This window comes from Cervus elaphus, chromosome 31, assembly GCF_910594005.1.
Source record: "Cervus elaphus chromosome 31, mCerEla1.1, whole genome shotgun sequence".
Lineage (NCBI taxonomy): Eukaryota > Metazoa > Chordata > Mammalia > Artiodactyla > Cervidae > Cervus > Cervus elaphus.
In genome coordinates this window covers 50,579,502-50,607,254 of record NC_057845.1, presented here as the reverse complement: position 1 = coordinate 50,607,254, position 27,753 = coordinate 50,579,502, and the positions used below count along the sequence as shown (strand labels likewise).

At 38.7% G+C, this 27,753-nt stretch overlaps 1 protein-coding gene across 13 annotated transcripts in view; it reads right to left on the bottom strand.

Annotated features, from left to right (window-relative positions):
- BBX (BBX high mobility group box domain containing) overlaps nt 1–27,753 on the bottom strand; it is a 288,912-nt gene that overhangs the window by 65,202 nt on the left and 195,957 nt on the right. For all 13 annotated transcript variants that reach the window (XM_043892960.1, XM_043892974.1, XM_043892961.1 and 10 more), the window contains 4 exons: nt 26,174–26,344; nt 20,792–21,034; nt 11,177–11,375; nt 7,405–7,472 (listed from right to left, as the gene is read on the bottom strand). In XM_043892960.1, coding sequence (XP_043748895.1) covers nt 7,405–7,472; nt 11,177–11,375; nt 20,792–21,034; nt 26,174–26,335 — 672 coding nt within the window. In that variant the 5' untranslated portion in view covers nt 26,336–26,344. The remainder of the gene's footprint in view (nt 1–7,404; nt 7,473–11,176; nt 11,376–20,791; nt 21,035–26,173; nt 26,345–27,753) is intronic.

Below are 27,753 nucleotides of genomic sequence, written 5' to 3'. Positions count from 1 at the left end.
TCTTGAGCAATGAGGCCTGGGGACGCACTGAGGACAGATGCCTGTCAATCAGCTTGGGCAGAAGGACTTGATTCTCTGCCTGCGAGCCCCGCTGTGACAGATGGAAGATGCTGGGCTGGATGGGCAGTGAGCAGGGGCATCTTATAAGAAGGAAGGGTCTCCACCCAGAACTGAGAAAGTTCAAAGAGTCCATCTAATGTGAATTTAAATATATAGTATTTCCTCACTATGTTTAAAAGCTATAAAACTGTGAGAAGGGAATTAAAAGCTTTGAAAAGTGAAAGTGAAAGTGTAGCCACTCAGTCATGTCCGACTCTTTGTGACCCCACGGGACTGTGGCCTACCAGGCTCCTCCGTCCATGGGATTTTCCAGGCAAGAGTGCTGGAGTGGGTTGCCATTTCCTTCTCCAGGGGATCTTCCCAACCCAGGGATCGAACCTGGGTCTCCCTCATTGCAGGCAGATGCTTTTACCGTCTGAGCCACCAGGGAAGCCCATATATCAAAAGCTTTGGTGGGGGACAAAAGTTGTGAAGGGGCAAGAATTGGGGTTGGGGTTGGAATTGAGTGGATTTTAGCATCCTGCAGTGGTCAAATATAGCAGCCTAAGCGAGGCAGAAAGCTCAATGTAACCAACAGGTAGTAAAAATAACTGTCCCATTTCACTGATATGAGAAATTATAAGAAAGGGGAAAACTTTCCATTTTACCAAAATCTGTATTTGTTTTAAATTTAAAACTCACAGTGTTTTAAATATGGGCATATTCATTAATTTAACAAATACTGGTATTACCACCTTTTCTTTATCTCATTTCACCCATCTCATTACTTAACGGAACATATACAGGTTTAAATCCTAGTATAATGACTTTCTTGCTCTATGACATTAGAGAGTTATTTAACCTCTCTAGCCTAGTTTCCTCATTTATGAAATGGGAAATAATAAACCAACCTCTTAAGGCTCATGGAAAGATGAAATGAGATAACCAGTGTAAGTGCTTAGTATAGGGCTTGGTCCCCAGAACGTACTCACGAAATACCTGCACGTAAGGGTGCAGCTCAGAATACCGCTAGAGAAGAGCCCAGGGTTGAGGTGAGGTGGGCAGGGACTGAATCACAAGTGGGCTACTGGGAGACTGAAGTTAGTCCCTCCGGGTTCAAATCCTAGTGCGGTGACTTCATAGCCACAGCTTGAAGTGGCTATGAAATAATCTTGAGCAGGTTATTTGCTCAATGTGAGTATGCTGCTGGTGAAGCATACTGTAGCCTGTAGGAGTAACAGCCTGACATTTCACGTGCAAAATGCCTAGAATAAATTACGGTAATAATACTAGGTACCAACCCTAGAATGCTTTTCAGGAGAGATAAAAACGTCTTACAGCTGTTTCTTAATTAATCTTCATAGACGTCTTGGGAGTTAGAGGCAAGCAGTATTATTAGCTCCATTTTACAGGATGGAAGAAAAATAAAAATGTGACTTGATCTTAACTTTACTGTCATATTTCTTCATGCCAACAAAAGAATTAGGCATCCGAAAATCACAAATTCAGGTCTAATACACTTTCCAAATATCTGAAGGTTTGTCTTCATTTATTCAACTAAATAGATACTGATACCATCAAACCTTTTTATCAGTTATGATTACTCTGCCTAATTTTTCTTATTTTCTGTTATTCCTCAAATCATCTCTTCCATTTCAGGCAAGATGACTTCTGTGCTCACCTAGGTCTAATACTGACCTTTCCAATATTATTCCAAGCTGTTCTATACATTATGTGTTGAATAATCTCACCTTTCATCTCTGAAATGTATTTCTCCCTGCCTTTATTTTTAAATTTTAATTTAGCTTTACATTTTTATGTTTTATTTTTTAAAGTTAAAAATATAACACTACAGATTTTCAGTCCTGGAGATTACTTCCGGAAATTCTAGATCATAATACTTATACTTTATTTATTGCATTTCCATCTTCAGAATATAACTCACTGATATGAAACATAAAGGCTGAACTCAATGTAATAACTTCCTTCTCCTTAGCTCTTCCCAGAGTTTGTGAACATTATTACTTTGCTTAAATTTTTAATAATATTACTTTTAATTCTTCTACTTTTTCTTTCTTGTTCCTTAAAAGTAAAAAAGAGAAGATATGTTCACTTAAGCTGCTGGACACTGTTCAACAGACCGGCTCTCTGAAGTTCCCTGGTTAGTATATTTTATGCTTATATCATATTTTCTCAATTAAAAAGCTTCATTTGCTTTTTGATTTATGTAAGTTTACTAAAATCTCGTATTCTCTGGAAACACTCCATTTCCTTCACCATTATGGGGTTATTTCCTAACAAGACTTCAATGCTTACATTTCACTGGGTCTCAGTAGAGACAAGCTAACGTGCCATTTTGAGTGTGTGTGTGTGTGTGTGTGTGTGTGTGAGTGAGTGAGTGATGGGGCGGGGTGGTCACTCCCCAACGGCTGTCTTGCTCAATACAGACACACCTTAAGAGGTATCACAGCTGCAGACCGCTACCATCAAAAGCGAACACTGCAATAAAGCCAATCACACACAGTTTTGGTTTTCCAGAGCACATAAAAGTTACGTTTCTACTATAAATAGTCTATTAGTGTACCAGGGCTTCCCAGGTGGCACTGGTAGTAAAGAACCCCCTGCCAATGCAGGAGAGGTAAAAGTCACGGGTTCAATCCTGGGTCGGGAAGATCCCCGAGAGGAGAGTGTGACACCCCCCTCCAGCATTCTTGCCTGGAGAAGCCCATGGACAGAGGAGCCGGGGGCTACAGTTCATGGGGTTGCACACAGTTGGACACGACGGACGTGACTCAGTGCACACACTCATGCGAGGGTACAATAACTTTATGCCTAAAAAATATACACACCTTAATTTCAATGCCTTATTGCTCAGAAATGCTGACTATCACGAGACTTCAGTGGGTCGTAATCTTTTTTCTGATGGAGGGTCTTGCCTCGACATTGATGGCTGACTGATTAGTGTGGTGGCTGCTGAAGGTCCGAGTCGCTGTGGCAATTTCTTAACATAAGACAGCAATGAAGCTTGTCATATTGATGGACTCTGCCTTTCACGAATGACTTCTCTGGAGCCTGCGATGTTCTTTCTTAGCATTTTACCCAAAGTAGAAGTTCTTTCAAAACTGCAGCCAATCCTTTCAAACCCTGCCACTGCTTTATCAACTAAATTTATGTCACGTTGTAAATCCTTTCTTGTCATTTCAACAATCTTCATAGCATTTTCACCAAGAGGAGATGCCACCTCAAGAAGCCACTTCCTTTGCTCCGTTAGAAGCCACTCCTCATCCATTCAAGTTTTACCATGAGATTGAAGCAATTCAGTCATATCTTTAGCTCCTAATTCTAGTTCTCCTGCTATTCCCAGCACATCTGCGGTTACGTCCTCCACTGGAGTCTGGAATCCCTCAATGTCATCCTGGAGGGCTGGAATCAACTGTTCCCCATCTCCTATTAATTCTGATTATTATTTTTTTTCTTTCTGGTCATGCCGCATGGCTTGCAGGATAGCCTCAAGTCCCAACCACTGAACTGTCAGGGAATTTTCTTAATGTTGACATTTTGATTTCTTCCCATGAAATGCACACATTCTTAGTGGCATTGAGAATGGTGAATCCTTTCCAGAAGTTTTTCAACTAAATGACTTGGCCCAGATCCATCAGAGGAATTGCCATCTATGGCAGCTACAGCCTTACAAAATGCACTTCTTAAATAAGAAGACTTAAAAGTCAAAATGACCCCTTGATCCATGGGCTGCAGAACAGATGTGTGGGACAGTATGAAAGCATCAGTCTTGCTGGGCACCTACGTCAGAGCTCTTGGGTGGTCAGGTGCATCGTCAATGAGCAGGAGTATTATAAATGGAATCTTCCTTTCTGAGTGGTAGGTCTCAACACTGGGTTTGAAATATTCAGTTAACTATGTTATAAACAGACATGCTGTCACCCAGCTGGAGCAGTCAGAATACACACAACATTTATCAATTAAGTTCACTCTTTTATATGGATTATGATCTGTAGCACCCCCCACCCCCCAGCTCATATTACAATAGTAACATTAAAGGTCGCTGATCATAGACTGCCATTAACAAATATAATAATAATGAAAACTTTGAAATTCTGCAAGAATTGACAAAATGTGACAGAGAGATACAAAGAGAGTAAGTACGGTGGGAAAAATGCTGCCAGCTGGCCTGCTGGACGCAGGGTTGCCCAAAGCCCTCAATTTGTAAAAACTGCAGTCTCTGCAAAGCACAGTAAACTGAGGTACGCCTGTACATTTATTCTGCTCCTTTAGCTCATGTCCTCTTTAACAACAAACACTGCTTTTTAAAATTTACCTCAAATATGTAACACATTTCAGTGTATTCTGGGTATAAGGAAAATACAGGGCTAACTGTTTATGTGAAAAAGAGCCAAACAAACTGTAAATGCAATTCTTACCCCACTTTATTCCTCAGAGACACAAACAGTAGCATATAAAAATGCTGCCCTAATAATGCCAAAATTACCGTGGCAGATTTATAGTTAATCAGAAGACTAAGGAGAAAGCAAAAACTCAGACATCCTGCTTGTTATTATTTGCTTACTGCTATCTCAAGAACCTATAATTTCTCTCTAAAAACCCCAAGAGCACATCATATGTACATCTACGAAATGTATAAACCAAAGAAACTTTAACCTAGAATTTTATTGTTCCTGTAACGTAAGCCTCTCTACCTTCTGTTGATAGAATTGTTTTTGAAAATACAACTATTACCTATATTAAATTTTTCATGTTAAAAGAATAAGCTTTTGAGGACTTTTTCTATGTGGTTAGGTTTCAGGCTAACGAATAAAGGAAAATCTCCTTTTCAATAAACCATTTCAGAATAAGAATTTTTTCATGGCATTTTAAAAAGTCATTACAATTAGACCTCCTCTGTGGAAGAATTTTTGTAAAATGTCACTTTATTTGACTGGTCCTACCCAATAGTTTAAACAGACTTCATGGTAATTGTTCCAAATCTAAGAAGTATCAAATTTCTGTACTTTTCTCCTTATCTCATTATCTTTATAATTTTCTTTAAAAAATGTAAGTATGTATTCATTGTATTTGTCATCTGCCAATGTACATAAGCCCCTAAAGTTCTACGACAATGTCTACATATTTGGAATATGACTTTGCATAGAAATTAGGTATTAAATGAAATCTACTGACGGCTATGAAATAAACTCTCAAACTAATTATATTTAGAGACAGCAGTATGTTATACTAACTTTGCCCCTTTATTGTTTCAACAGCTCAAGACTATTTTCAATAATGCCTAAATATATCTGAGACGAGAAGGAGGAATTATGAAGAAAGAGTTGTATTCTTAGAAGTAGTTGTTAAAGACCTAAGTGCTGGCAACTTCCTTAGCAAGAAATTCCTTCTCCTGTATGGTTCACTTCTTTCTGCCATTTAACTTTCTCTGTTTCTTTAGCTTGAGAATTTTCAGATTGGTTCCCCTTCATCAGAAATGGAAGGTTGACCACTGCAAGATTTAAACTGTTTGTGTCAAACTCTGCTGTCCTTATAAGTGGGGAGAAGAGCTATTCACTATAAAAAGCCCAAAAGACAAATTTTAATTCAAAGAAAAAAAAAAGTATTCCTTTCTCTGACTAGCATTTTCATCCATCTGTAAGTTCTATACATGTTTGTTTACAGTTTTTTCCCGAAAATTAGAAGGAATACTAGTAGATGTTTAGAAGAAAATTTCATTAGTATCTAATCTATTAGAAAAGATGATACTGACTTTCACAATACAGTGCATTCTTGGAAATCATGAGTCAGATGGTGCTGAAAGGTCAAAATGCACATTATTATTCCAACATTCACCTTTGGGAACATGCTTGGGATACTGTACGCTCTAGTCAGAGTTAATCTGATTGCTTTTAATGTGTCATAAAGTCAAATGATGCCAGAGAAGGCTGTCATGTGAGGAAATACAAACATGCTGAATGATGAGTATGCAAAAGTACAAAGTGACAAGTTTCCTTTTTCAGCTAAAGGTAAGTACACTGTAAATAAGTACTGGTCCACCAAATTTACACATTTATTGTGATACTAAATTAAAAAGAATTAAAAAGTTAAATCCAGTTGAATATCTGGTCAACTACTATGGATCCCAAACATAAACCATAAATAATAAAGGAGTTTTATGATGTAAATATCTGGCATCTTCTAAAACAGCCATCTGAATATGCTTTAACTGTAATTCATAAGGCATGCACACACATAAGAAAGAAAGGAAGGAAGAAATATATAAATGTGTATGTGTGTTTTAGTTGCTCAGTCGTGTCTGACTCTTTGCGATCCCATGGACTGTAGGCGGGAATTCTCCAGGCAAGAATACTGGAGAGGGTTGCCATTCCCTTCTCCAGGGGATCTTCCCGATTCAGGGATCGAACCCTGGTCTCAAGCATTGCAGGCAGATTCTTTACCATCTGAGCCGCCAGGGAGGCCCATATATATATATATATGTATATATATATGTATGTATGTATATATGTATATATATGTATGTATGTACACACATACATATGTATATATGTATATGCAATAAAATTGCTATTTAGTTCTAAGTGATAATGCTGGCTGGGGATTGAAAAATTTCCATCTCAAGGACTTCAGTGTATAAAATAATGTGACCAGCAGCAGGTCAACGCATCTGGCCTCTGCTAAATGGGTTTGGAAAATAGAGAAATTCCACAAATGCAAACTATGCATGGCTATTGACAACTACTTGCCTGTCAAGGCTATATCTAAGAGTTATTTAGCAAACACAGCCCAATAACTATACAAGGGAATAAAACAAGACCAAGGTCATTAGGGTCTGGGTCCTTTTTCATTTTCTATTTTAAAGAATAAGCGATCCTAAAATGCCATGCTTTCTAACTTTCAAAAGCAGGAGTTTGGATTTATTCAGGTACCAGAGAGACCAACAGTCTGATGCTTTTTTTTTGAACTCTCACCTTCTCACTAACAAGTCTAAATGGGAACATCACAAAAGCAGACACTGTTATGAACAGAATGAATGACTCACAGGATCCACCCTCTGGACTCCAATACAAAGCCATGGCAAATGCTAATTACTCCCGTGCTCAGAGACTCTCAAAATCTGCGCCCAATCTCTGTGTCCTTTTGGGTGCATGTAACCCAATCTGTTACTCTCAAGGCATAATATCATGCACATAGAAACCTTAATGAAAATTAAAAGCATAATTTGTTCATGAGCTGTTAACAGTGAAAGTGCAGAATAAGCACTGTGAACAGAACACAAGCGTCTGTGTTCTCGGCTTCTAGCAGGAGTGGAACAGAGAGGGGTAGGGACAGAGGGATACTCACCTCTGGGGTCCCAAGAGCATGTTCTCCAGCTAAAAGCAGCATGCTCAGGCCTCCCATTTGAGTAGGATCTAAGTAAGCCAAAAGTAAGTAAATTATCAATTCACAACCATGGAGAACATATAATCCAAAATACTCACAAAGACCAACAATCAGAAATCCAACAGAACCACACATAACTTGTTACAGAAAACTTTTGAACTTTATGAAGTAGTAACCTGGTATATATATGCTTAGGACTCATACTTCTGTGAGCTTTAAAAACACCACTGTTGCCCCCCATTCCAATGAAATACTTTATTCACCACATCTGTTTATAACATGGATTAGCTCCCAGTGTAGCGCTTCTTTCCTTACTGCATGGGAAGTTTGGATGAAAAAAACAAAACAGTGCTTATGTTTGTTTTCTAAGAAATTTGAGATTGTTATTCTCAAATTGTTATTTCTCCCACATGAAATCAGGGCTGATAAAAAGAACCAGGTCATTGGAGGAACTTGAGAACAGAAAGACATTTTACAAATGGGCCACCAAAAATTTAGTGGGCTTTGTTCAAACATTCTTTAAAACTTTTAAAAACCAATCTAAGTTCAACAGTGAAGTATTTCTGACATCTTAAATCTTAGGGGTATAGTCAGGCCCTTCCTTGAAATATCTTTTAGCAATCAAAATGAACCCTTTTTATACTACTGAAGGTGTTTGTTTTCATTCCTTCAATAATCAACAGAAGTAGAAAGAGAAACTGGTAGATCTATGACCCAGGATTATATCTAAACAAAGAAAATACGACAATAAGAAACCTATATCCTTTAAGGCTGTCTTAAATGAATTACATTTCAGAACTTCAATAAAATAACATATGTGAAAATGCCTAAGTCAATGCTTAACCTCGTGCTTACTGGTCCTCAATAAACACATTTTTTATTTTAGCAATCTCTCTACAATTAAAAATGAGGATCAGGCATAGTGTTGCCTGAAGACATTCAGGTGCTTCTTTTCTCTTTCTTTTTTGATTTTGTTTAAGGATATGTCCTTAAATCCATCTTTGAATACAAATCTGTCTCAAGAACTCATGAAGCAACTCTGACCACACCTTACAAATGGTCCAACTTTAAAAAAAGAAAAGAATCTGCAGGAGCTTTTTTAAAAAAAGAAAGAGCTTAGTAGAGGTAAAATATGTCACCAAATGATCAGGTGGTCACAAAACAGCTCCATGTTGGAAGACAGCCTAGTAGGAAGACATGCAGGAACACGGACTGATTTGCTAAAACAAGGCTCTCTGTTGTTCAGATTCAATCCTTAATTAAATGTTAAGCTTATGAACTATTGTGGCTGCTAAAACTGACACTTAAATCTATTGGCAAATAAAAATGAGGAGAAATGAACTGGGTGGAAAGTAAAAGTGAACTTTAGTTCTCGGGGCAGCCAAATACTTTTGGAACTGTCATTCTAGAGATAAGAAGGATTGAATAATTGCTTTCTAGTAAAGATAACAATGTGTTAGTTCAAATTACTAAGTAAAATATGAACATACATCCGTGATAATCTATTTACATTGTAGATGAATATGACTTTGCTGTACAGACAGTAAAACACAGACAAGAAATTACCATCATCCTTTATGTTAATTATGTTAACATATACTTATAACATATATGTATATATTATATACATATAACATTACACTTATATAATGTTATTTGGATATTATCAAAACTATATTTATATAAATAGCATGCATTCCCTTCACTCAGAGGACCTGCACGAACTTAAATTCTTTTCCTTCTTTGATACCACACACTGGACTGCTTTGGGGTTATTAAAAAATGCAAAATGTCATGTGACAAGGACTACAGGGAAAACAAAATAAAATGAAATTCCATGTAAGCTTAAACTGGCCTCTAAAAGCCCTACAGCTTCTTCCTCTAGATTTAAACAGCTAAGAACCATGTTTTAATTAACAGCAAATTAGTTTGCTATCGTTGTGCTAAAAAGGAACATCAGACCAATGTTATCAGCTATACAGTAGCTTAACAAGGGCTGTGATCATGGATTTCGAACATCCGTCACAGGGCCTTATATAATGAGATAAATGTGAGAAAGTTCTTTTCCTTCTTTTCTGTATTTTTTTAGAAGAATGCTGTTTTTAAAAGCTGACCTGTAAATATCTTGGTTGAAACCTAGGTCCCAATTTGAATTTGTGGGTATAACAAGTAGACTAATAAACTAACAGAAATAATGCTACCTAGACAGACATCTTTCATAGCTTTCTGTACTACTTCTGGTTTGTGAATAGCCACTGTATGCAAAAAAAAAAAAAAAAAAAAAAAAAAAAAAACCTAGAAAGGCTGATCCAGACCTAGAAGTGGTAGAAAAAGCAATGGAAGATACATGCTAATCGAAGGAATTCATTTAGAAGCCAGTCAAGATATACTCTGATTTGGTCCTGATGATAAAGTATTTTCTAAAAACTCTTACTGACACAATCTGGGGATCCTAGAAGCAGCAAGCAGGTTGAAGCTTAAATTGTACAAAGTAACACCTGAAACAAGGACAGATCTCTATTCTGATTCCTCTGAGATATGCAAAGCATCACTTTGTGAGCTCACCTAGAATTACACCACAGATATTTACATAACAATCACCTGAAGACTGTGTTCGCCCAGAATGCCATGGCGTCAGACTGCATTTCTTAGATTTACAAGTGACACCCCACAAGTCACACACCAAACTGTTAAATCTCATTAGGCCTGCTGGCGATTAAAACATGAAGTGTCATCACAGTGCTGCTCAACTTCCATTTCCAAGCTTTCTATTTTGCCAACTGTTCAGAGCTCCCATTTTGAGGAAAATCTGTTTGTACAAATGACACGGGAATCCTCTAGCTCCAGACCAGTTTCAACACTTCCATCCTGCCCAGCCTCCCTAACTCATCCTGGAAACTTCTCTTGATTATGGTATTATAATAGCTAGGAAGACAGAACCATTTGAAGGGTGAATACAAATACTTTATTTCGTGGTAATAAATGCTGTAACATTCCTGACCACCCAGAGAATATTAAGGGCTCAGAACAAATAGGACCATCTGGAATGTTCAATTTGCTGGGCCCGTAAAAGGAACGGGATGGCAATTCCCGCTAAACAAACAGCTGTCAGATCCATCCTAAATTTGTGATGGAGCTGTTTATCCTCCTGCCCTCGATGTTTCATATCCTCAAACGATCTACATAATCGTGGCTTCTTAGGTATGCAACTCAACAAAGGTGCTTACAGTGTGTGTTAGAGGCTCAGTCGTGTCCGACTCTTTGCGACCCCATGAACTGTAGCCCGCCAGGTTCCCCTGTCCATGGGATTCTCCAGGCAAGAAAACTGGAGTGGGCTGCCATTCCCTTCTCCAGAGAAGGTGCTTACGGGGAACAACTTAATAGTGGGCACGAGTGTGTACGCTGTTTTGTTACATTACAAAATCCCTGAGCTCCTGACAGGGATTGTTGTCCACATTGTTGTCTGCTTTTCCATATCACTGTCAGGAATCCGCAGATGTTTACAACGGCTCCACCACTTGGTCTAACCCTCCTTTCTTAATTTTTTACATATACATATATACATTCTAAAGCATGTCATACTCCAAAGCTTTAAGCTACGGTACATTTTTGCCATTACTTCCTATCGGTCATGAATTTTGCTTTTCTCTCCCTCTCTATCACCTGTTAGAAATACTGCCTACATGAACTGCCCTAGTCTTTAAGAACAGGGAAAATCAGTGTTTAAACTCACCGGCCATTCCAAAGTTAAGCTGAGGCATTTCTTCAGCCTTTGTTTTCTTGGGGCTTGGCAAGTCTCTTGAAGAGTCAGATGGGAAGGCCCATAGTTTCTTTCGCGGATTGACAGTGGTAGGTGCTGGGGATTTCACAGGCTTGTTTGTGGTAGGACACCATTTGTAGCCGGGATTTGCTTTCATAAACGCATCTTTATACTATAAATAAAGAACAGACAACATATTTTAATTAACACATAGACTGGCAAGGTTCTAATAGCCTTCACCTTACCCCTCTATTAAGATACTGAATAAAAAAAAATAAAACCACTTCTGTGCCTTTCCTTGTGGAAGAATGACAACCTCCGTACGGGGCTTTCGGGCTGGGACATGAATTTACCTACCAGAACGCCCATCTGCGGGGTAAGGGTTCCGAGGCAACAGGTTTTGTGTCTGTCAACTCTCACTACCCTTTTCTCTTTCCAGCATCCAAACTCCGACCTCCGCCTGACCTTGGTGGGGAAAGGGGGTTACCTGTCATGTTATCTGTCATGTGTACCTATTTCAAAGCGGGCATCAGATGCACATTACAAATGTGAGTCAACACCAGGGTCAATAACTAGATTCTGCTCACTGTTTAATTTGGTAAGTTAAAAATTAAAACATGCTTTACTGTACAGGCAAATACAGGCAAATCGTACAGAGCAATGTCATCAGTTGTAGGATAAATGAACCAAGATGAAGAATGGCAAGAGAACACGGCAGCGCATGATGATGAACTTTTCAGTTATCTGCAGGGGCATGTAGGAGAAACAGTCCCGGACACAGAGTCTGATTACCTGGGTTCAAACCCACCTCTGCTGTGAGTCAGTGGTGGACATTAAGCAAGTTGTACAACCTTTCTCAGCCTCAATTCCTCCTCAAAACTACAAAGTGTAACTGCACCTGACCACATCCTAGGGGTTTGCAATGAACGCCTGTGATCACTAAAGTGAACGTAGAGAGAGCTGTGACGTGTGAGGCTGCAATCAATCCATCACAGCGTGGAGGTTTCCAGCCTACGGTGTCAATGTCTTATTTTCTACTTTATTTCTCCCTCTTTCCCAACTCTGCCATCCCCTTTCCCGACAATAAAATTAAATAAAATATGTGTATGCTATTCATGTTCTATTACCAAAATTATGTCATTTGATAAAATATATTTTTATGTATTCTTCAATGATTTTGTTATTACTGCTAGATACCTTATTTAATATGATTTGTTCAATCCTATAAAGCTTGCTTTTCAAAATAAAATTAATTTAGTATAAGATTGAAACAGCTTTTTAAACTAACCCATTTAAAAAAGAAGTTCCTTTACCCTTAGTGTTAAAACAGTATATCTGATCAAACTAATAAACATCACTTCACTTTAAATCATATAAATGAAAATTGTACTGTAGACAATATAATGCAAAGTTAGTAGTCAATGGTTTAGTATTACTGCCCAGAATTACCTTTGATTCAAATTTTCTGAATCATCTTTTTGCCGTTAAACTAAAAGCTGTACATCTGCATATTGATATATAGGTACATGCAGAAGGAAGATACAGTAAGATGAGTTCTACTTTTCTTACAAAATTAAAACGGGATACCAAGGCCAGATCCAAACTAGAATTTATCATCACATAGCAGAATAAATTTGGGGGTATCAATGGAAAGTAAGAGGTACTCTATACAAGCACATTCACATGCATGAGAGGGAGTTACATGTTTGTAAAGCTGAGGCAGACAAACAGTTTCGCTTGCTGTCTGGAGGTGGAAAGTGACAAATGAAAGGGTGAGATGAAAATCAAAGCAGCAGACACCATACATCATCATTCTGTCCCAGCAAAAGGCACACGAGCTGCAACAGTAGGATGAACATTTGAATAAAAGTCACCACTCTATAAAGTAACAAAGGACTATCAAAGTAACATATCTGTCACAAGACATCTAAAAGAAAGTTTTTGATACTTCTGGTGTTGTTTTTAAGAAAAAGTCCCAACTGTGAAAGATCCTAGATGGATGGATGTCACTAGATTTCAGATTTCCTCTGTTTCTAGGTGTCACCTTCTTCCCTTCCTATGTCATCAATCTGCTAGATAATATAGTTCTTTCCCAGTAAATATGATATCCTTTTCTAAGAATCACTTACCAATATGCTTTGAGGAAAATCTGCATGTATAATGAAAACAACTATACTGTCCTTCTTATGAATGAATGATCACCAGCATTGACTATTCTTAAAAGCACTGATGGTATGAATAAGGGCTAGCTTAAACTAACTTATGATATGCAGTTGTGCTGAAGACAACGTAAAGCGGTGACAATCACTGACCATAAACATCTCTTTCTCTTGCACTTATTTTACCTGCTCAGTCACCTCCACCTCCAATACTTTATAAGGACTAGATGACAGACACTGGTTAAACACGGGGCATGAAAAGAGCATGAATTAGCCTCTGTTTTCAAATTGATTGCAATCCACAATCAGCCACTCAAACATATTACTTCTTTTAATACACGTTCCACACACCTTCCCCTGGCTCCAGCATGATAACTGTTTTTCAGTGGCTCTGTGAGAAGTGGACCATAAAGAAGACTGAGTGCCAACATATTGATGCGTTTGAACTGTGGTGTTAGAGAAGACTCTTGAGAGTCCCTTGGACTGCAAGGAGATCAAACCAGTCAATTCTAAAGGAAATCAACCCTGAATATTCAGTGGAAGGACTGATAGTGAAGCTGAAGCTCTAATACTTCGGCCACCTGATGTGAAGAGCCAACTCACTGGAAAATTTCCTAATGGTGGGAAAGACAGGGTGAGATGGTTGGATGGCATCACAGACTCAATGGACATGAGTCTGAGCAAACTCCTGGAGAGAGGGAAGGACAAGGAAGCCTGGTGTGCTGTAGTTCATGGGGTTGCAAAGAGTCAGACACGACTTAGCAACTGAACAACAACTGCTGAAGCTACCTATGTGTAGGACAAATGGCAGAGGACAGGCCTGGAGTATGTGGGGTTTTATGGAAAATGGAAACTGAGAATTCACTATGAGGATCAATACTATGTCAATGAACCACAATATTAATCTTGTGTATTCTTAAACTCAATGTAAAATGACATAGCAAAGGGTTAAGAATGAAGGAGACAAGAGAAAAGAATAACAAACAGCCCTTGTCCTTAAGGAGTTTAAAGCTTAGATGGAGAAGTCATAAATTCATGAACAGACAGACAGGTCAACACAGGCAGTGTATGAACCCCAAGTGAGGGTGGAAGCAGGAGGCGCCTCAGGGTATGAGGATGTCTGTCCTTGGAGCCCAGCACACCATCAATCATTGGCTCTGATTCAGCTATAGGAGACAACAGAAAGGCTTAATCATTTGTTGTGATGAGGTTATTAGGAAACGGATTACAGAGAAAGCTGAGTAAGGGAGAAATCAGAAACGGCTATATATAGTCTGAAGCAAATAGCTGAGTGAAACTATTAGCACGCTGGTCAACCATGTGGGCAAAAATCCATTAGCACAAGATTGAAAGGACCAAAGAGACAGGCCCACTCATCTGGATCCCAAGGGAGGGCTTTCCTGCTGGGGGTGGAGGGGGAAGCTCCGTTATCCTTCACAAACATCAATCACAGGCTATTGGTCCTATCCCCGAGGTCACTAACCTCTTGCTAAAATTCTTCTTTTCAAAAATCTCCCATTAAAATAAAAACTCCCTTACTAAATTCTTTTTTGCTTTGCAAATTTCTAACTGATTAGATAACCTAAGGGAATCTACTTTATAGGCACAGTTCCTGACTTACAAAAGGTGCTTGTTAGTAAATGTTGGCCCTCCTCTCTCCAATCTCAACCACCACCAGACTTCATTAGCAATGATAATACACCACTGCTATTCAGTAATGGTACTAAATACATACCCTTGACGCAGTATTTGGTCTACTTTATATATGACAATGGCATTATTATAAACCAAAAGACAGTATTATGTTAATCTTTAAAAAACTAGTTCTCAAAATTACTTTCACAGATCATTTATAAGAATGGGAAATTTGATCTTAAAAAGCATCTTAAGGAGAGATGTACTTATTAATTGTTCTCCAAGTATTTGTTCTGAATTGGAGGCGGGGCGGGAGGGCTGGCTCAAAAAGTCCGGCAGTATTTCTTGCAGTCTAGCTCTTCTCAACAGAGAGAGAGAATAATAACCCTGTTGAGGTAAAGTAATAAGGGACCCTATGAACATCTATACAAATAAAGGGAGCTGATAGTGGTGCAAATATGTGAAATATCACCATGATAAAAAAAAATAATCTACCACAATTATAAGAGATTATTCAGTAATTGTCTTGTTTTCAAAAAAAGGCATAATACATTTTAAATTCTGTAACTTTGCAGGGGCTAAGTGAATCTTTAGCATAATAAATTTTGAGATGGCTAATTAATTTGGAGACAGCTGTATCTCCTCACATTGGCAGGCAGAAATCACATTATACAGGGTGGAAGATGAGAGGAAGATATTTGAGCAGTGGCACTAATTAGTATTTCCTTAGTTCTAGGAACCTTTCCTCATAAAATGTTAAAACTTATCATATAGGTCTGAATTATTCTTACTAGACATTTTAATAGGACGAAAATGAATCAGATCTTTATATGACAGGATGATGAATTAAGTTTATGTATCTGATAGAACAGAAGCATTTTAAATTATACACTAACCTATGAAACTTTCATGATAAAGCCACTCCAGTAAAAACCATACATTTCAAAAAGTGACTTGAATAAATGACCAGGAAGTTATTTGGTTCTCTTGCAGAAAAGTCATAAAGGAATAACCGAGTTGGCTACAGATATGGTTTTGCCTACATTCCCTGTAAGGATTACTGTGGAGACAGGAGTTCATTTCCACATATAAATTTTTTTAAAGGACAATTTTCCTCCCTAATTTGGGTTAAGGAGGAGAAAGTCTGTTTAACCAGTTAGCACTAATTAAAAATAAAAATTTCAGAATTTCTTTTAAGCTTTAATTTTGGCACTTTATAAAAGGATGGTAGGGGTCTGGGTAAGCAAACATTATCTACATTTCTAGAAATGCATTAACAGATAATTCATGTAAAAGGTGGATTTAGAAAAGGCAGAGGAACCAGAGATTAAACTGCCAACATCCATTGGATCATAGAAAAAGCAAGAGAATCCCAGAAAAACAATCAGCAAATTAGAAAAACAACAATTAGCAAATGGACTGATATTTCTGAAATCAAGTAGTTAGCTCACTTAATGGAACATCTATTTTGTTAGGAATCATTAGTCACATTGGACAGTATCTGCCAAGCTGGGCAAATGATGCTTTTAGTTTTGTTGATTCTTATGTTTCAAAGATTGCGTATTTTAGTAGCACTTCAGTGTGTTAATAGGTTCTAATAAAAACAGTTTAACAATTACTAGGTAAAGAAGTATGAAATACAAACATAAGCTTATCAGGAACAGCTAATATTTCACAGCATTTTAAACTTCATGTCTGTGCACACAATGCCTTACTTGCATCTTAACCTCGACCCTGTGAGGGCAGGCATCTTCACTGTCAATTTACAAATGTGGGAACTCAGAAGGTCTGAAAAGGCAGAAGGCTGACCAAACTCTACTGCTAGTAACGTGCTGCCCTGGATAAGTCACTTAACTCCTCCGGGCTGCAGTGTCCTCATCGTAAGCTTTCAGAAAATAGCATCTACTTTGTGTGATTATTTCTAGGATTAAATGAGTCAGAATCCTGGAGAGAATAAAGCAATAGTCAAAAATTGATATTATTTCAAAAAATAAACAGGAGTGTTTTTTTTTATAATAAGAAAGTCCTGACATCCAGAACACAGGAATGGGAAAGGCCTCAGAAACAAGAAATTTGAGAACCATGAAGCCCAAATCTTTGGTTTTATTACCCACCTCTCCTTAAAGTGCTGGGGCCCCAGTTAAGTCAAACTCAGAAAAACCCACACAGAGTAAGTTATTTCATTAGAGGTAGCGGAAAGTGTCTGATAGAGGAAAGAAATGTCAATTGACAAGCTATGGCTTGACCCAAAAAAGATTCTTGGAAAACCAAAGTGGAAGTTCCAAAGAACAGAAGTGTTAAGAATCATTTAATAAACAGATGAAAATGTGACTATAACTCAATTGTTCACAAAACTCTCACCTAATTACAGATTATAAAATAATTCTTGTACGGAAATAACAAATGTAACACTTTTTTCTCAAGAATGTGGGGATCAATGAGGTTACTTTTAAACTGTATTTTATTGCATTTGATTCCATTGCTCTTTTATTAACGTACAACCGAGCTTCCAACTTTTCAGGCCAATTTCTCAAGATGTTCGCTTTTATATCATCGTCTCCTATTACTCGCCTACAAACAGCTCAGGCTTCAGGTAAAACTTTCTCATTCCTAAAGTTGTTCTTACTTTTCCCTATCTGCTCGTATCCTTGCCTTTCTTCTGAATCCTGTGCCAAGGGACATACCAAATTCTACTAACAACTTCATAAAGCCTTTTCTGAAATACCCCCAACCCCAGCACAAGCAGACTCTTCCCATGAGACCATGATATTTTATAGTTACCATTTTTCACTTCTTACTCAAATCTCTGGTCTCCCAGTCATCTAAAGTAAGCAACATACACTACAAGGATGCTAGAAGCAAACAGGGAAGACTATCCCAGGGTCCACAACTGTATGACTGGTCAAGATACTAACTCCAAACAACCTTAGGTCCCTGCTCTGAAGAACAGGAACACTCGTTGCTGTTATGTCTAACTCTTTGCAACCCCATGGACTGTAGCCTGCCACGCTCCTCTGGCCATGGGATTTCCCAGGCAAGAATAGTGGAGTGGGTTGCCATTTCCTTCTCCGGGAGATCTTCCCAACCCAGGGATCGAACCCGGGGATCCCGACTGAAGGATCTCTTGCATTGGCAGGTGGATTCTTTACCTCTGAGCCACCAGGGAAGCCCCAAGGGACAATCATACTGACTCTAAATATTTATGCTTATGTAACACATCCACTCTGGAATGAACTAACTAGTCAATAAATGCATGCATTCTGTCCCATGCCTAGGCTACGAAAACCAAAGGGGGTGTGATAAAGGTCATTCAAAATTGTCTTAATTTCCCAGATCCTCCCCTCTCTTTGGCAGAGACTCTCTCTGAATAACATGAGTGATCTTCTATCTTGACTGTCCATTAATTAATTATGATCATTAGTTTAAGTGACAAGTAGAAGGTTCCAGAAATGTCCTAGTAAAAAATGCAGACTTACATTTGCACATTTGTACAAATGTATACATAAAGATGTTAAAAGGAACAATAATACGGTTTGAGTCTGCTACCAGGCAGCTGCAGAAGCTAGAGGCTATGAATGCCCGCAGCACCATCAGGCATGCTGCTGAATTTAAGAAAGGAATCCAGGTTATACCCTCAGGACAGGTTAAAACCCTCAGAAAACACGAAACCCTCATTCAACTTTCTTTTTTCCCCCGCAACAATACAAATCAGCCCTGGGAAATAATTTAAAAAACTGAAAAATTCCCAAACAGGTACTTCCCCTCACCAGATGCACTAATAGAAAATAATCAGACAGCAAGTAATGAGTCAGAGAAAGGTTTAAGAAGCGAAAAAACAAGTGACATTTCAATTAAGGCTGTAATATTCACACAAAAAAAACACCAGCCCAATTACCTGCACTGTTTTGTAATTTCAAAACCATTTGGTAAGTAGGCAGAAACAAGTTATCACTTACGACTAGAAACCAATCGTATAAGGATTTTGAAAGCAGCTGACCCTTCCACACACGGCACTAGAAGTGAGACAACATTTCATAAGAGCAACTGTGAACAAGGCACGTTGTGGGGTGGAAGATCCAGCTGCGGTCTCCGCTGGAGTAGTCTGCGGGGGACGGGGGGCGGGCGGGCACGGCACACCGTGTGAGATTTAGATTTCATTACTCACCACAATGGCAAATATTCTGAAGCTAATTTAGTAACTAGTAAAGGAATTCCTGTATGAAAATAAGACTTCCTTCCTCTTAAAAGTGGCCACCTGTTGGGTTTATCAATTAGCAGTATTTGAGAAAGTAAACAATTATGGGACAGGCTGCATGTCACCCAAAAACAGTAATCCAAAAACAAACTCAAGAGTTTAATTATAGGAAGCTTATGCAAGTCCCTATGAGGTTTCGGATTAACTGTGTTATCATAGAAGCATGACTATGAAAGGATCTAAAGCTACTTAATGGGAATCTTTTACTGTTAATTACTGTTATGAGAATGAAAATCTCCAGTAGCATTTAAAATCATGTAGATTACTGGAATTGATTTTAAATTTGCTAGATGCTCTACATAGTTAAAATTCTGTCTTTAACAATACAGTTAATTCCTGAAGCCTATGTGATCATTAATCACACAACAACTATGCTAATCATTTATTCTGGATTCAAATTTCTCTGAACACTGAGTAAGAAATCTTTATGTTCCATGTTAGCCTGTTAAGCAACTCAATAAAACCACAGCAATTGAAAGAATTATCTTTCTATATACTGAGATGTCTCATAAAATATCTCACTTGAAACTCGGTATTTGTCCCCTGCTGGTCCATCTTTTTCATAGAACTTAACCAAATGTTTGGGAGGCTGGGGTTTTTCATGAATCAGTATTATTTGCAAGTTGTAACTCTAAAGAAATACAGTGAGAATTATTCAAGTTTAACCACAATGATATTGCTTTGCTTTCCCCTTACTTGCTAAATCCATTACACAATACATTTTAAGTGTACAATGAACTCACACTAATTTAAGATTACTGTAGAAGCAGATCAGGATACAATTTTGAATAAATTAAGTCACACTTTGGAGCAATCACCCCACTCCTCTGGAAAGCATTCCTGTATAGAAAGCTACTGCTCACAGTGTTTAGACGCATGCGCACATCACAGCCTCCTGTCCCACTGACGCTCGTGCCCTGACTGGCTCTGAATACTCACGCTGCACTTACTGCCCACAGAAACAAATCAAAGCATATCTTTTGATAACTGTGTATATTACAAAATTTAAAAAAAAGATTAGTGCTGGAAGGGATGCAAATTTTGTTCCAACCTTCTCTTTCTAATAACATCATTTTTTAAAAAAGGAAAAAAAGGAAAAAAAAAAACACAAAAAACTGAGACCCAGAAATCAACTTAGATATGGTTACAAAGCTATTTAGCTTTAGAACTAGATCAAGATTGTCATCTTCACCATGGGCATGCTCTGACAGCAAAAGCTGGGTTCCTAGAAAAACCAAAATCAAAAATCATTCATAATAAATCAACCACCATTCCTAAAAATCCATGCTTCATGGCCATCAGTGCAATACATACAGTGAGAAAAAACTTCTCGGCAATGGGTTTCTTTTGGCACCTCACCAGTATCTGCCAAGTGGACATGGGCTCAGGAATGGGAACAAAGCTTGTATGTCTTCATTTAACACGTGATTCGGGATTCACCTTCATGCTGCTGCTAGACCTTTGGCACGGACTCTGCTGACTGGGGGCCGCAGGCTTGGCTGCTCACAGTTACCACAAAGCCTCCTCACTGTAACCTACCTCCTTGGCCATGTCTGTGTATTTCTGCTTTTCCTTTGGATCGAGAACAGCCCACCAATCAGCTAGTATCTTGGTAGCACCTCGGTTATCAAGCCTGGGGTGTTCCTGACGTACAAGAGAGCGATGACGTTTGCAAAATAAGAGAAATGCATTCATTGGTCTCCGGGCTCGCTGTTCTGGAGATTCATCATCTTCAGTTTCACCAACATCTTGCTCTAGGCCATCGGCCCCAAGAAGTTGAACCTATTACCAACAAAACAAAAGCCAAAATGTTTAACATATCTTAGATAACTCTGTTTTTAACAATTAGTGTTGGTTTTTAAATTTTATTTTTCCTTAGCTCTATTTAAACAATTTATAAAGCGGAGTGGGGGGGGGGGTTTAAAAAAACTATCAACCACTATTTGTGGCTGGTAACCAACTTACAATGTTTTCTTTTGCTGAGTTTCTATAGCAACCTGTGCATGTCTCTATTACAGCATATATTACACTGTTGTTATAATTGCTTGAATTTTTTGTCTCACTAACAGTGAGCTCTTTGAGGACAAAACCTCTCTTATTTCCCTCATACACAGTGCCTAGTTTAATGTTTTGTATATTAGTACCTAACGAATCGCTGGATAAAGGATTAAACCCATTCCATAGTATATGGGTCTCAAAATTAACAACAATATCCTCATAAAGATACATGAATATTGGTTCTGTCTGTTTCCTTTTTGGAAAGTGCTTTTGTACAACTAATAATGTGAAAATGAATAAAAATCTAATACAGACTATTTAATGTTTCTGTGCACATCAGAGTGAAGCCTCCTACCATAAAAATCAAAACAGATGTTTGACATTATTTAAAGGAAGAACTATGCAAGTAAATTTTCAAGTCTATGGATAATCACACATTCTTGTCTACTGAAATTCTATGGTGATAGGGCTTAAACCTTCAAAACTGCTTTTGAATCCTCCATTTTTCTAAGCATCTCATTCAATTCAAGATCTTCAAGGACTTCTGCAAAGCTCTGATCCTGTCCATCCGTGTAATCCTCATTGCCCCTGTCCTACTAGCACTCTGGCCTATGGCTTCACCTTCCTGCTTTTAATCCCTTATAATACTCCCTATGCACGGCTACAGGTTTAATTTCTTAAAGCACATCTCTGACCACAGAATCTTAGAATATAATAACACTGTTAAGTATCTTCTGAGGCTAAAATATGATTCCATGGTATTTCTTGGAAACGCTGCAACCAAGAACAGAAGCCCAGAATGCTTACGAAAACCACTCCTTTAATGCGGCTTCATAGTTAAAATCAAGAAGGATCAAAAAAGCTGTCGGACTGCATTGTACATACAACAGAGCAGTAGTTTTTAAATGTAAGTGGGCATAGGAATCCCTGGAGGTCTTGTTAAAACACAGATTGTTAAGTCCCATTGCCAGAGTTTCGTATTCTGTAAGTCTGGAGTAGGCTTTGAGGGTTTGTATTTCTAACAAGTTGTGCAGTTACGCTGATGCTGCTGGTCTAAGGATCACACTTTGAGACCATTACTATAATAAGGCAATCAGCTTCTTTTATATCATGTTTATTGGGCAACTGTTACAGACACTCTAAGACAAATCACTAATTTAATCCAACTAAATGTTTTTTAAAAGTCTTTTAAATTTAAATTAAGCATTGTATATGCATTTAATTAACCATCAATTGTCTTCAGACACAAATAGTACAGAACAATCTCGAAGTCAGAGCTACCTGATCTGGAAGTACATTAGGGATTATTACCCGGCGTGAAGGCTACAGATCTACCTTCCTTGTTACAGGTATAATCATTAACAATGACATGAGTTTTCAACGAATATTTATCTTTCATTCTGAAACTGACTAAGAAGTTACAGAAAAATCAGGCATAAAAATATGTATTATGTAGGTTGAAGAAGTAATTTTATTTTCCCTTCAGAAAAAAAAAACTTTGATCCAGTGACTAAATTACAGAACTCAAGACAAGAGTTGGAAAAAGAGATAAATAAGACAAGATCCTGGCCCCAGGAGCTCACTGTTTTGGGAGAGGAGAAAGACATAAAAGCAAATAAACTAAAAAGCAGGATGACGACTGCAACAAGAAACCAGTGTGATAATGAAATACTAGTGGATTGGCAGAACAACAGAAAAGTCTCCCTAGAAAAGCATCGTCTGGGCTAAATTTTGAAAGACAAGCCAGAGTATATAAGGTAGTCAATGCAAGGTCGTGGGGAACTAACAAAGATTAAGGCTCAATGGTTTTTTCGGGCACTTATATGCAGTTTAATAGAACCAGTATACAAAAAATGAGAATGGAGAACTAGAGTTGTAGTTGTAGAAGAAGGTATGGGCCGTTTCATGAACAATGTGCTTTGTCATTTTTAAAACGTAAAAGAAAAATAAGTGCCTTTAATCCTGTAAATAAAATGAGTGGTTTCAGATTGTATGACTCACAAAAACCCCTTGAAGGGGACCAACATAGACTGGAACTTTTTGTTCGGTCAAGTATGAACACTAAAAAAAAATTTTTTTTGACTTCTATTGCAATTATTTCATTAAATTAACTAACTGAAAAGTAAGTAAACAAACAAGTGCACAGTATATAAATTAAATCAAAATGAAAAATTATCTGGACTTTTTTTTTTTTTCTTTCACCAGAGGCCAAGTAACACTCTGCAACAAGCCGACACGAGCACCAGACGGGAATCTGAGACGGCTACTAGAAGCCAGGGAGAGCCAGGAGCGGTTTCAGCAGGGGAAAGGTGCTGTCAGCTCTGTACTCCAGGATAAGCCCCGCCATCAGTGTGGAGCGTGAATTACAGGAGCGACACCAGCAGCAGACAAAACTAGAGGGACCATCGAAAAGTCCGCGCCAGCAGGCCACGCAAGATCCGGGACAGGGCTGGGTCAAGGCAGTACCACGGGAACGGAGAACTGGGAACGGAGACAACTCACTGGTGAGGGAGAAAAGAGTGACCGGTGTCCTCACTGAATGTAAAGGCTGGAAAAGAAAGAATGTGTCCCACTTTGGCAGCAAGATTCCTTCACACACAACTGAGAACACTTTTTCTCAAACAAAGGGAAGTTATATCCAGTGGGGAGCAGAAAGATCAGTACTGAGAAGACAGAATGTGAAGAGGCTCTTGGCAGGGAAGGCTGAGTTGGGATAATGAACTGATGAACCAACAGAAAGAAGTAAGACCGACAGTGCGTGAGACCTCTTGATTGCAGACTAAAAAGAGAGGAGGACTCAATGATTTCATTCTTTTACTAAATAACTGTTTACTGGCATGGGATACGGAGCGGACACTGTTCCAGGGGATGCCGACAGAGCAGTCAGCATACAGAATCCCCATCCTCACGAAGCTGAAAAGTAGCACAATCAACCTGCCACTCTGGAAGGATCTCTCTGGCTGCTTTATTGAGAAAAGACTGCAGAAGGCAGGAGCGAGGGAGGGAGAGGCAGAATCCAGGAATCTGCAGTAGCACTGCGGTAGCTCGGATCACGGTGGTAGCAGGGCACTGCTAAAGAAGGGTCAACTTGTGAACACCCTATCACCTGCTGATGGACGGATGAGAGACCTGAGCAAAAGAAAACAAACACGGTGTCAGGTCTGGCCAATCTGACAGCGGGAGCTGCCATTTACTGAGGAACGAAAGAAAGGTGCCGGAGCCTGGGGTTTGGAGAACAGTCAAAGCTTCATTTTGAACACACTCAATCTGAGATTCTGACTCGATATTTAAAGTGGATATATCAAGGAAACAGAAATACAAGTCCAGAATTTAGGGGAAAGGTTGAGGATGGAGACAGAAATTAAGGTAAGAGGCTCAGAGAACATCAAGATTTGAGGGTAAAATAACAGATGGACAACAAACGGAAGAAACCAGAAAGGTATAGTTGGGAAGGTAGGAACAGAAGTAACAGTGAGTGCTGTCATGGACATAGGAGACAGCTTCAAGAACCAAGTCATCAATAGGTGCAAATGTGTGAGAAAGATCAAATTAAGCACGAGCATAAACTTGGCAACTTCCTCAAATAGCAAGAATGACACCACTTCTCTGAAAAAGGAAAGGAAAAGATGGATAAGGACTGAGCTAAGAGTAAGCTGAGTAGATAAAGCTGAAGGAGTCATTTTTGGTGGCCTCTATTTTCTCTGTGAAAGAGAAGAAAAGTTCAGCGGTGAGGAGACCATAAACAGTACCCAGAGAAGAAGTCTGCAAAACAGGAAAAATGTTTATAATTCCCGATAAACAGAGCGAAAAAGGGAGTTGACCCAAGCCTAGGACAAAAGATGGAGGGGATATCGAAGAATGTTTATAATATTTGTAGTGACACAAAATATGTACTCATTCATTCTTCCACTGACCATGAAAGGTGAAAGTGAAGTCACTCAGTCGTGTCCGACTCTTTGCGACCCCGTGGACTGTAGCCCACCAGGCTCCTCTGTCCATGGGGATTCTCCAGGCAAGAATACTGGAGTGGGTTGCCATGCCCTCTCCGAGGGGATCTTCCCAACCAAGGGATCGAACCCAGGTCTCCTGCATTGCAGGCACATTCTTTTTTTTTTTTGCAGGCAGATTCTTAACCATCTGAGCCACCAGGGAAGCCCACTGAGCATATAGCTATTTAAAATCTACTCTGAGCCAACCACCATTCTGGGCTTTAAGGAAGGAGAAGACGACAGGAAGGGGAAGACCCCTGCTCTGCTGAGGTTACACTCTAGTCTGGGAAGACAGACATAAACAAGGACCCATAGCAAACAGGAAGTTCAAGGGGACAAATTCCTCAGACGGGGAAGACTTGGGTGGGAGGGACATCTCCGGGGAGGTGAGAGGTGAGGAACCAGTCATGCCAAGATCTGGAGGAATGTGTGGCTTTCTAGTCACCTGCATCATGGTGTAACTTCCTAAGCAAGAGCTGGCTGCTCCAGTGTGAGACCAGAGGAGGGGGGCTGGGCGGGGTGGCAGCAGCCAGGTGCTCTGAGGGCCTCAAGGATGAGGGCCTGAAGAGCTCTGCTCCTGCCTGTGGCCGCACAGCTGGGCTCGGCAGGAGGAAAAGAGGCCAGAGGAGCAACAGGTGGGTGCAAGGTGAACATATCACATTTGATGAACTCACTTCATTTGACTATTGCCTGCAAATCATTAGTGAATTGAGAGAAATACTAATTAAGAAGGATCTGCTTCCGGTCTAAATTATTAGGAAGTATAGATACTTTAAGAGTCATCAGCATTTGGAATGAAACTGTAGGTAAAGTAGTTAAAATACATTCAAGTGATGCAGACTCCTAGGAACACACTCACTGTACCACACGTGTTCACTGCAGTTTCTGAATGAAGGTTCAAACTTCAAACTTCTACAATAAACGGGGAAATTACCTTGTCAATATCCTCCTCTTCGTCTTCCTCTTCTTCCTCTTCTGAAAAGTCAAGGAGCTTCTTTGCTAGCAACGGATGCCACTGGAGACACTTGCGCTTTGGTCGTTTTCCGGTCCCTTCTCCTTCTGCTGAATGATCTTTATTTCTACTACTGCCTTTCATTACTGTGACCTGTGGTAGTGAAAAGAAAAAGAGAGAGAGAAATCAGAGTACATCTGATTAAAACTAGTCTACTTAGTTTCCTTAACTTTAATTGGATTATAGTTTTCTTGATTAAAATATCTACCAGCTCAGACATTTACTGGATTCGGTAAGAACTCTAAGTTAACATAATCAAACATTCATTCTAGTGGGCTAAACTGCTAATAAAATTTGCCTTTTCTGAAATCTGCTTCCTTTCACGTTATAATTTCAGAACTCAAAACCCAAATAAAGTGTTAAGATGATGCTAAGCTACTGTTACCTGTTCATATTTACCCAGGATAGTGTTTCTCAAAGTCTTCCACGAGAGTAATGTGAAAGACAACTCCCAGGAGAGTAGAGATCCTCCCAGATGTAGGTCTCTCTACATTCTCTGATGGCTCCTATTTTTTCATAATAATTTATATGAATTTCACATTCTATACTATGATAAACCTTAGTCAGAAGTATTATTAACTAAAATGAATGCTTTGTAAGAATCAAATGTTTTAGATTTAGAATAAAACCGTTTCGTAAGATAACATACATTTTTCAAAAACTAACTGCACGCAGCCTCCAAGGATCCCGTCCATATACGAAGTCACTCAGTGGGATGAGCACCCACCTGGAATACAAGTCACCAATATCTGTGCCTCTCCCTATTACATATGCACACAAACCTGCAACAAATTTCACTCTCTAGACTTATTTCCCCTAAAAGATGATTGCCTGAAATAACTATGAATCTGACAAAATCTTTCAGAAACCTAAATCCTAAAATATTTTTCAGTGACTTAAAAAAAAATTTTTTTTTCAATGAAACAACTACATTCTCATATTGTAGAGGTGAAAACAGTAAAAAAAGAAAAACAAAAAAGATGCACCTTCCCCACTATGAACCAGCCCAAAGTTAAACTGCACACAACCAGTTTCTTACATGCTTTCTCATAATTATTTAATATTTCTCATTCATTCATTTGAAGTAATACTGATAAACAAATTGCTCTTTATACATACTCATGTGAAAGTTCAAACAATACAGTTAAATACCACCAGTTTAAATGGTACATGCTGATGACTACAAACATAAATTCGGTTGCCAAAAATCACACAGTGGTGGCCTGTCTGGTCAGTTTAAATTTGCGTTGATCCAAATGCTTGCAGAGTGTTATCAATAAACTTTTAATGCTAAGTTGCTAACATTAGGATCCATGAACATAGTTTCAAGATTCATCTAGTTCTCAAGTCTTCAAAACAATACGATATAGGCAATTTTTTATCTTCCTTAATTGTTTTTGGGTTTGAGGGTCATATTTAGGTCTTCACTTCAAAATCAAGAAATATTCACTAATGTTTCCTTGTAGAACTTACAAGACGTCATTATTTTTAAAAAAATGTAA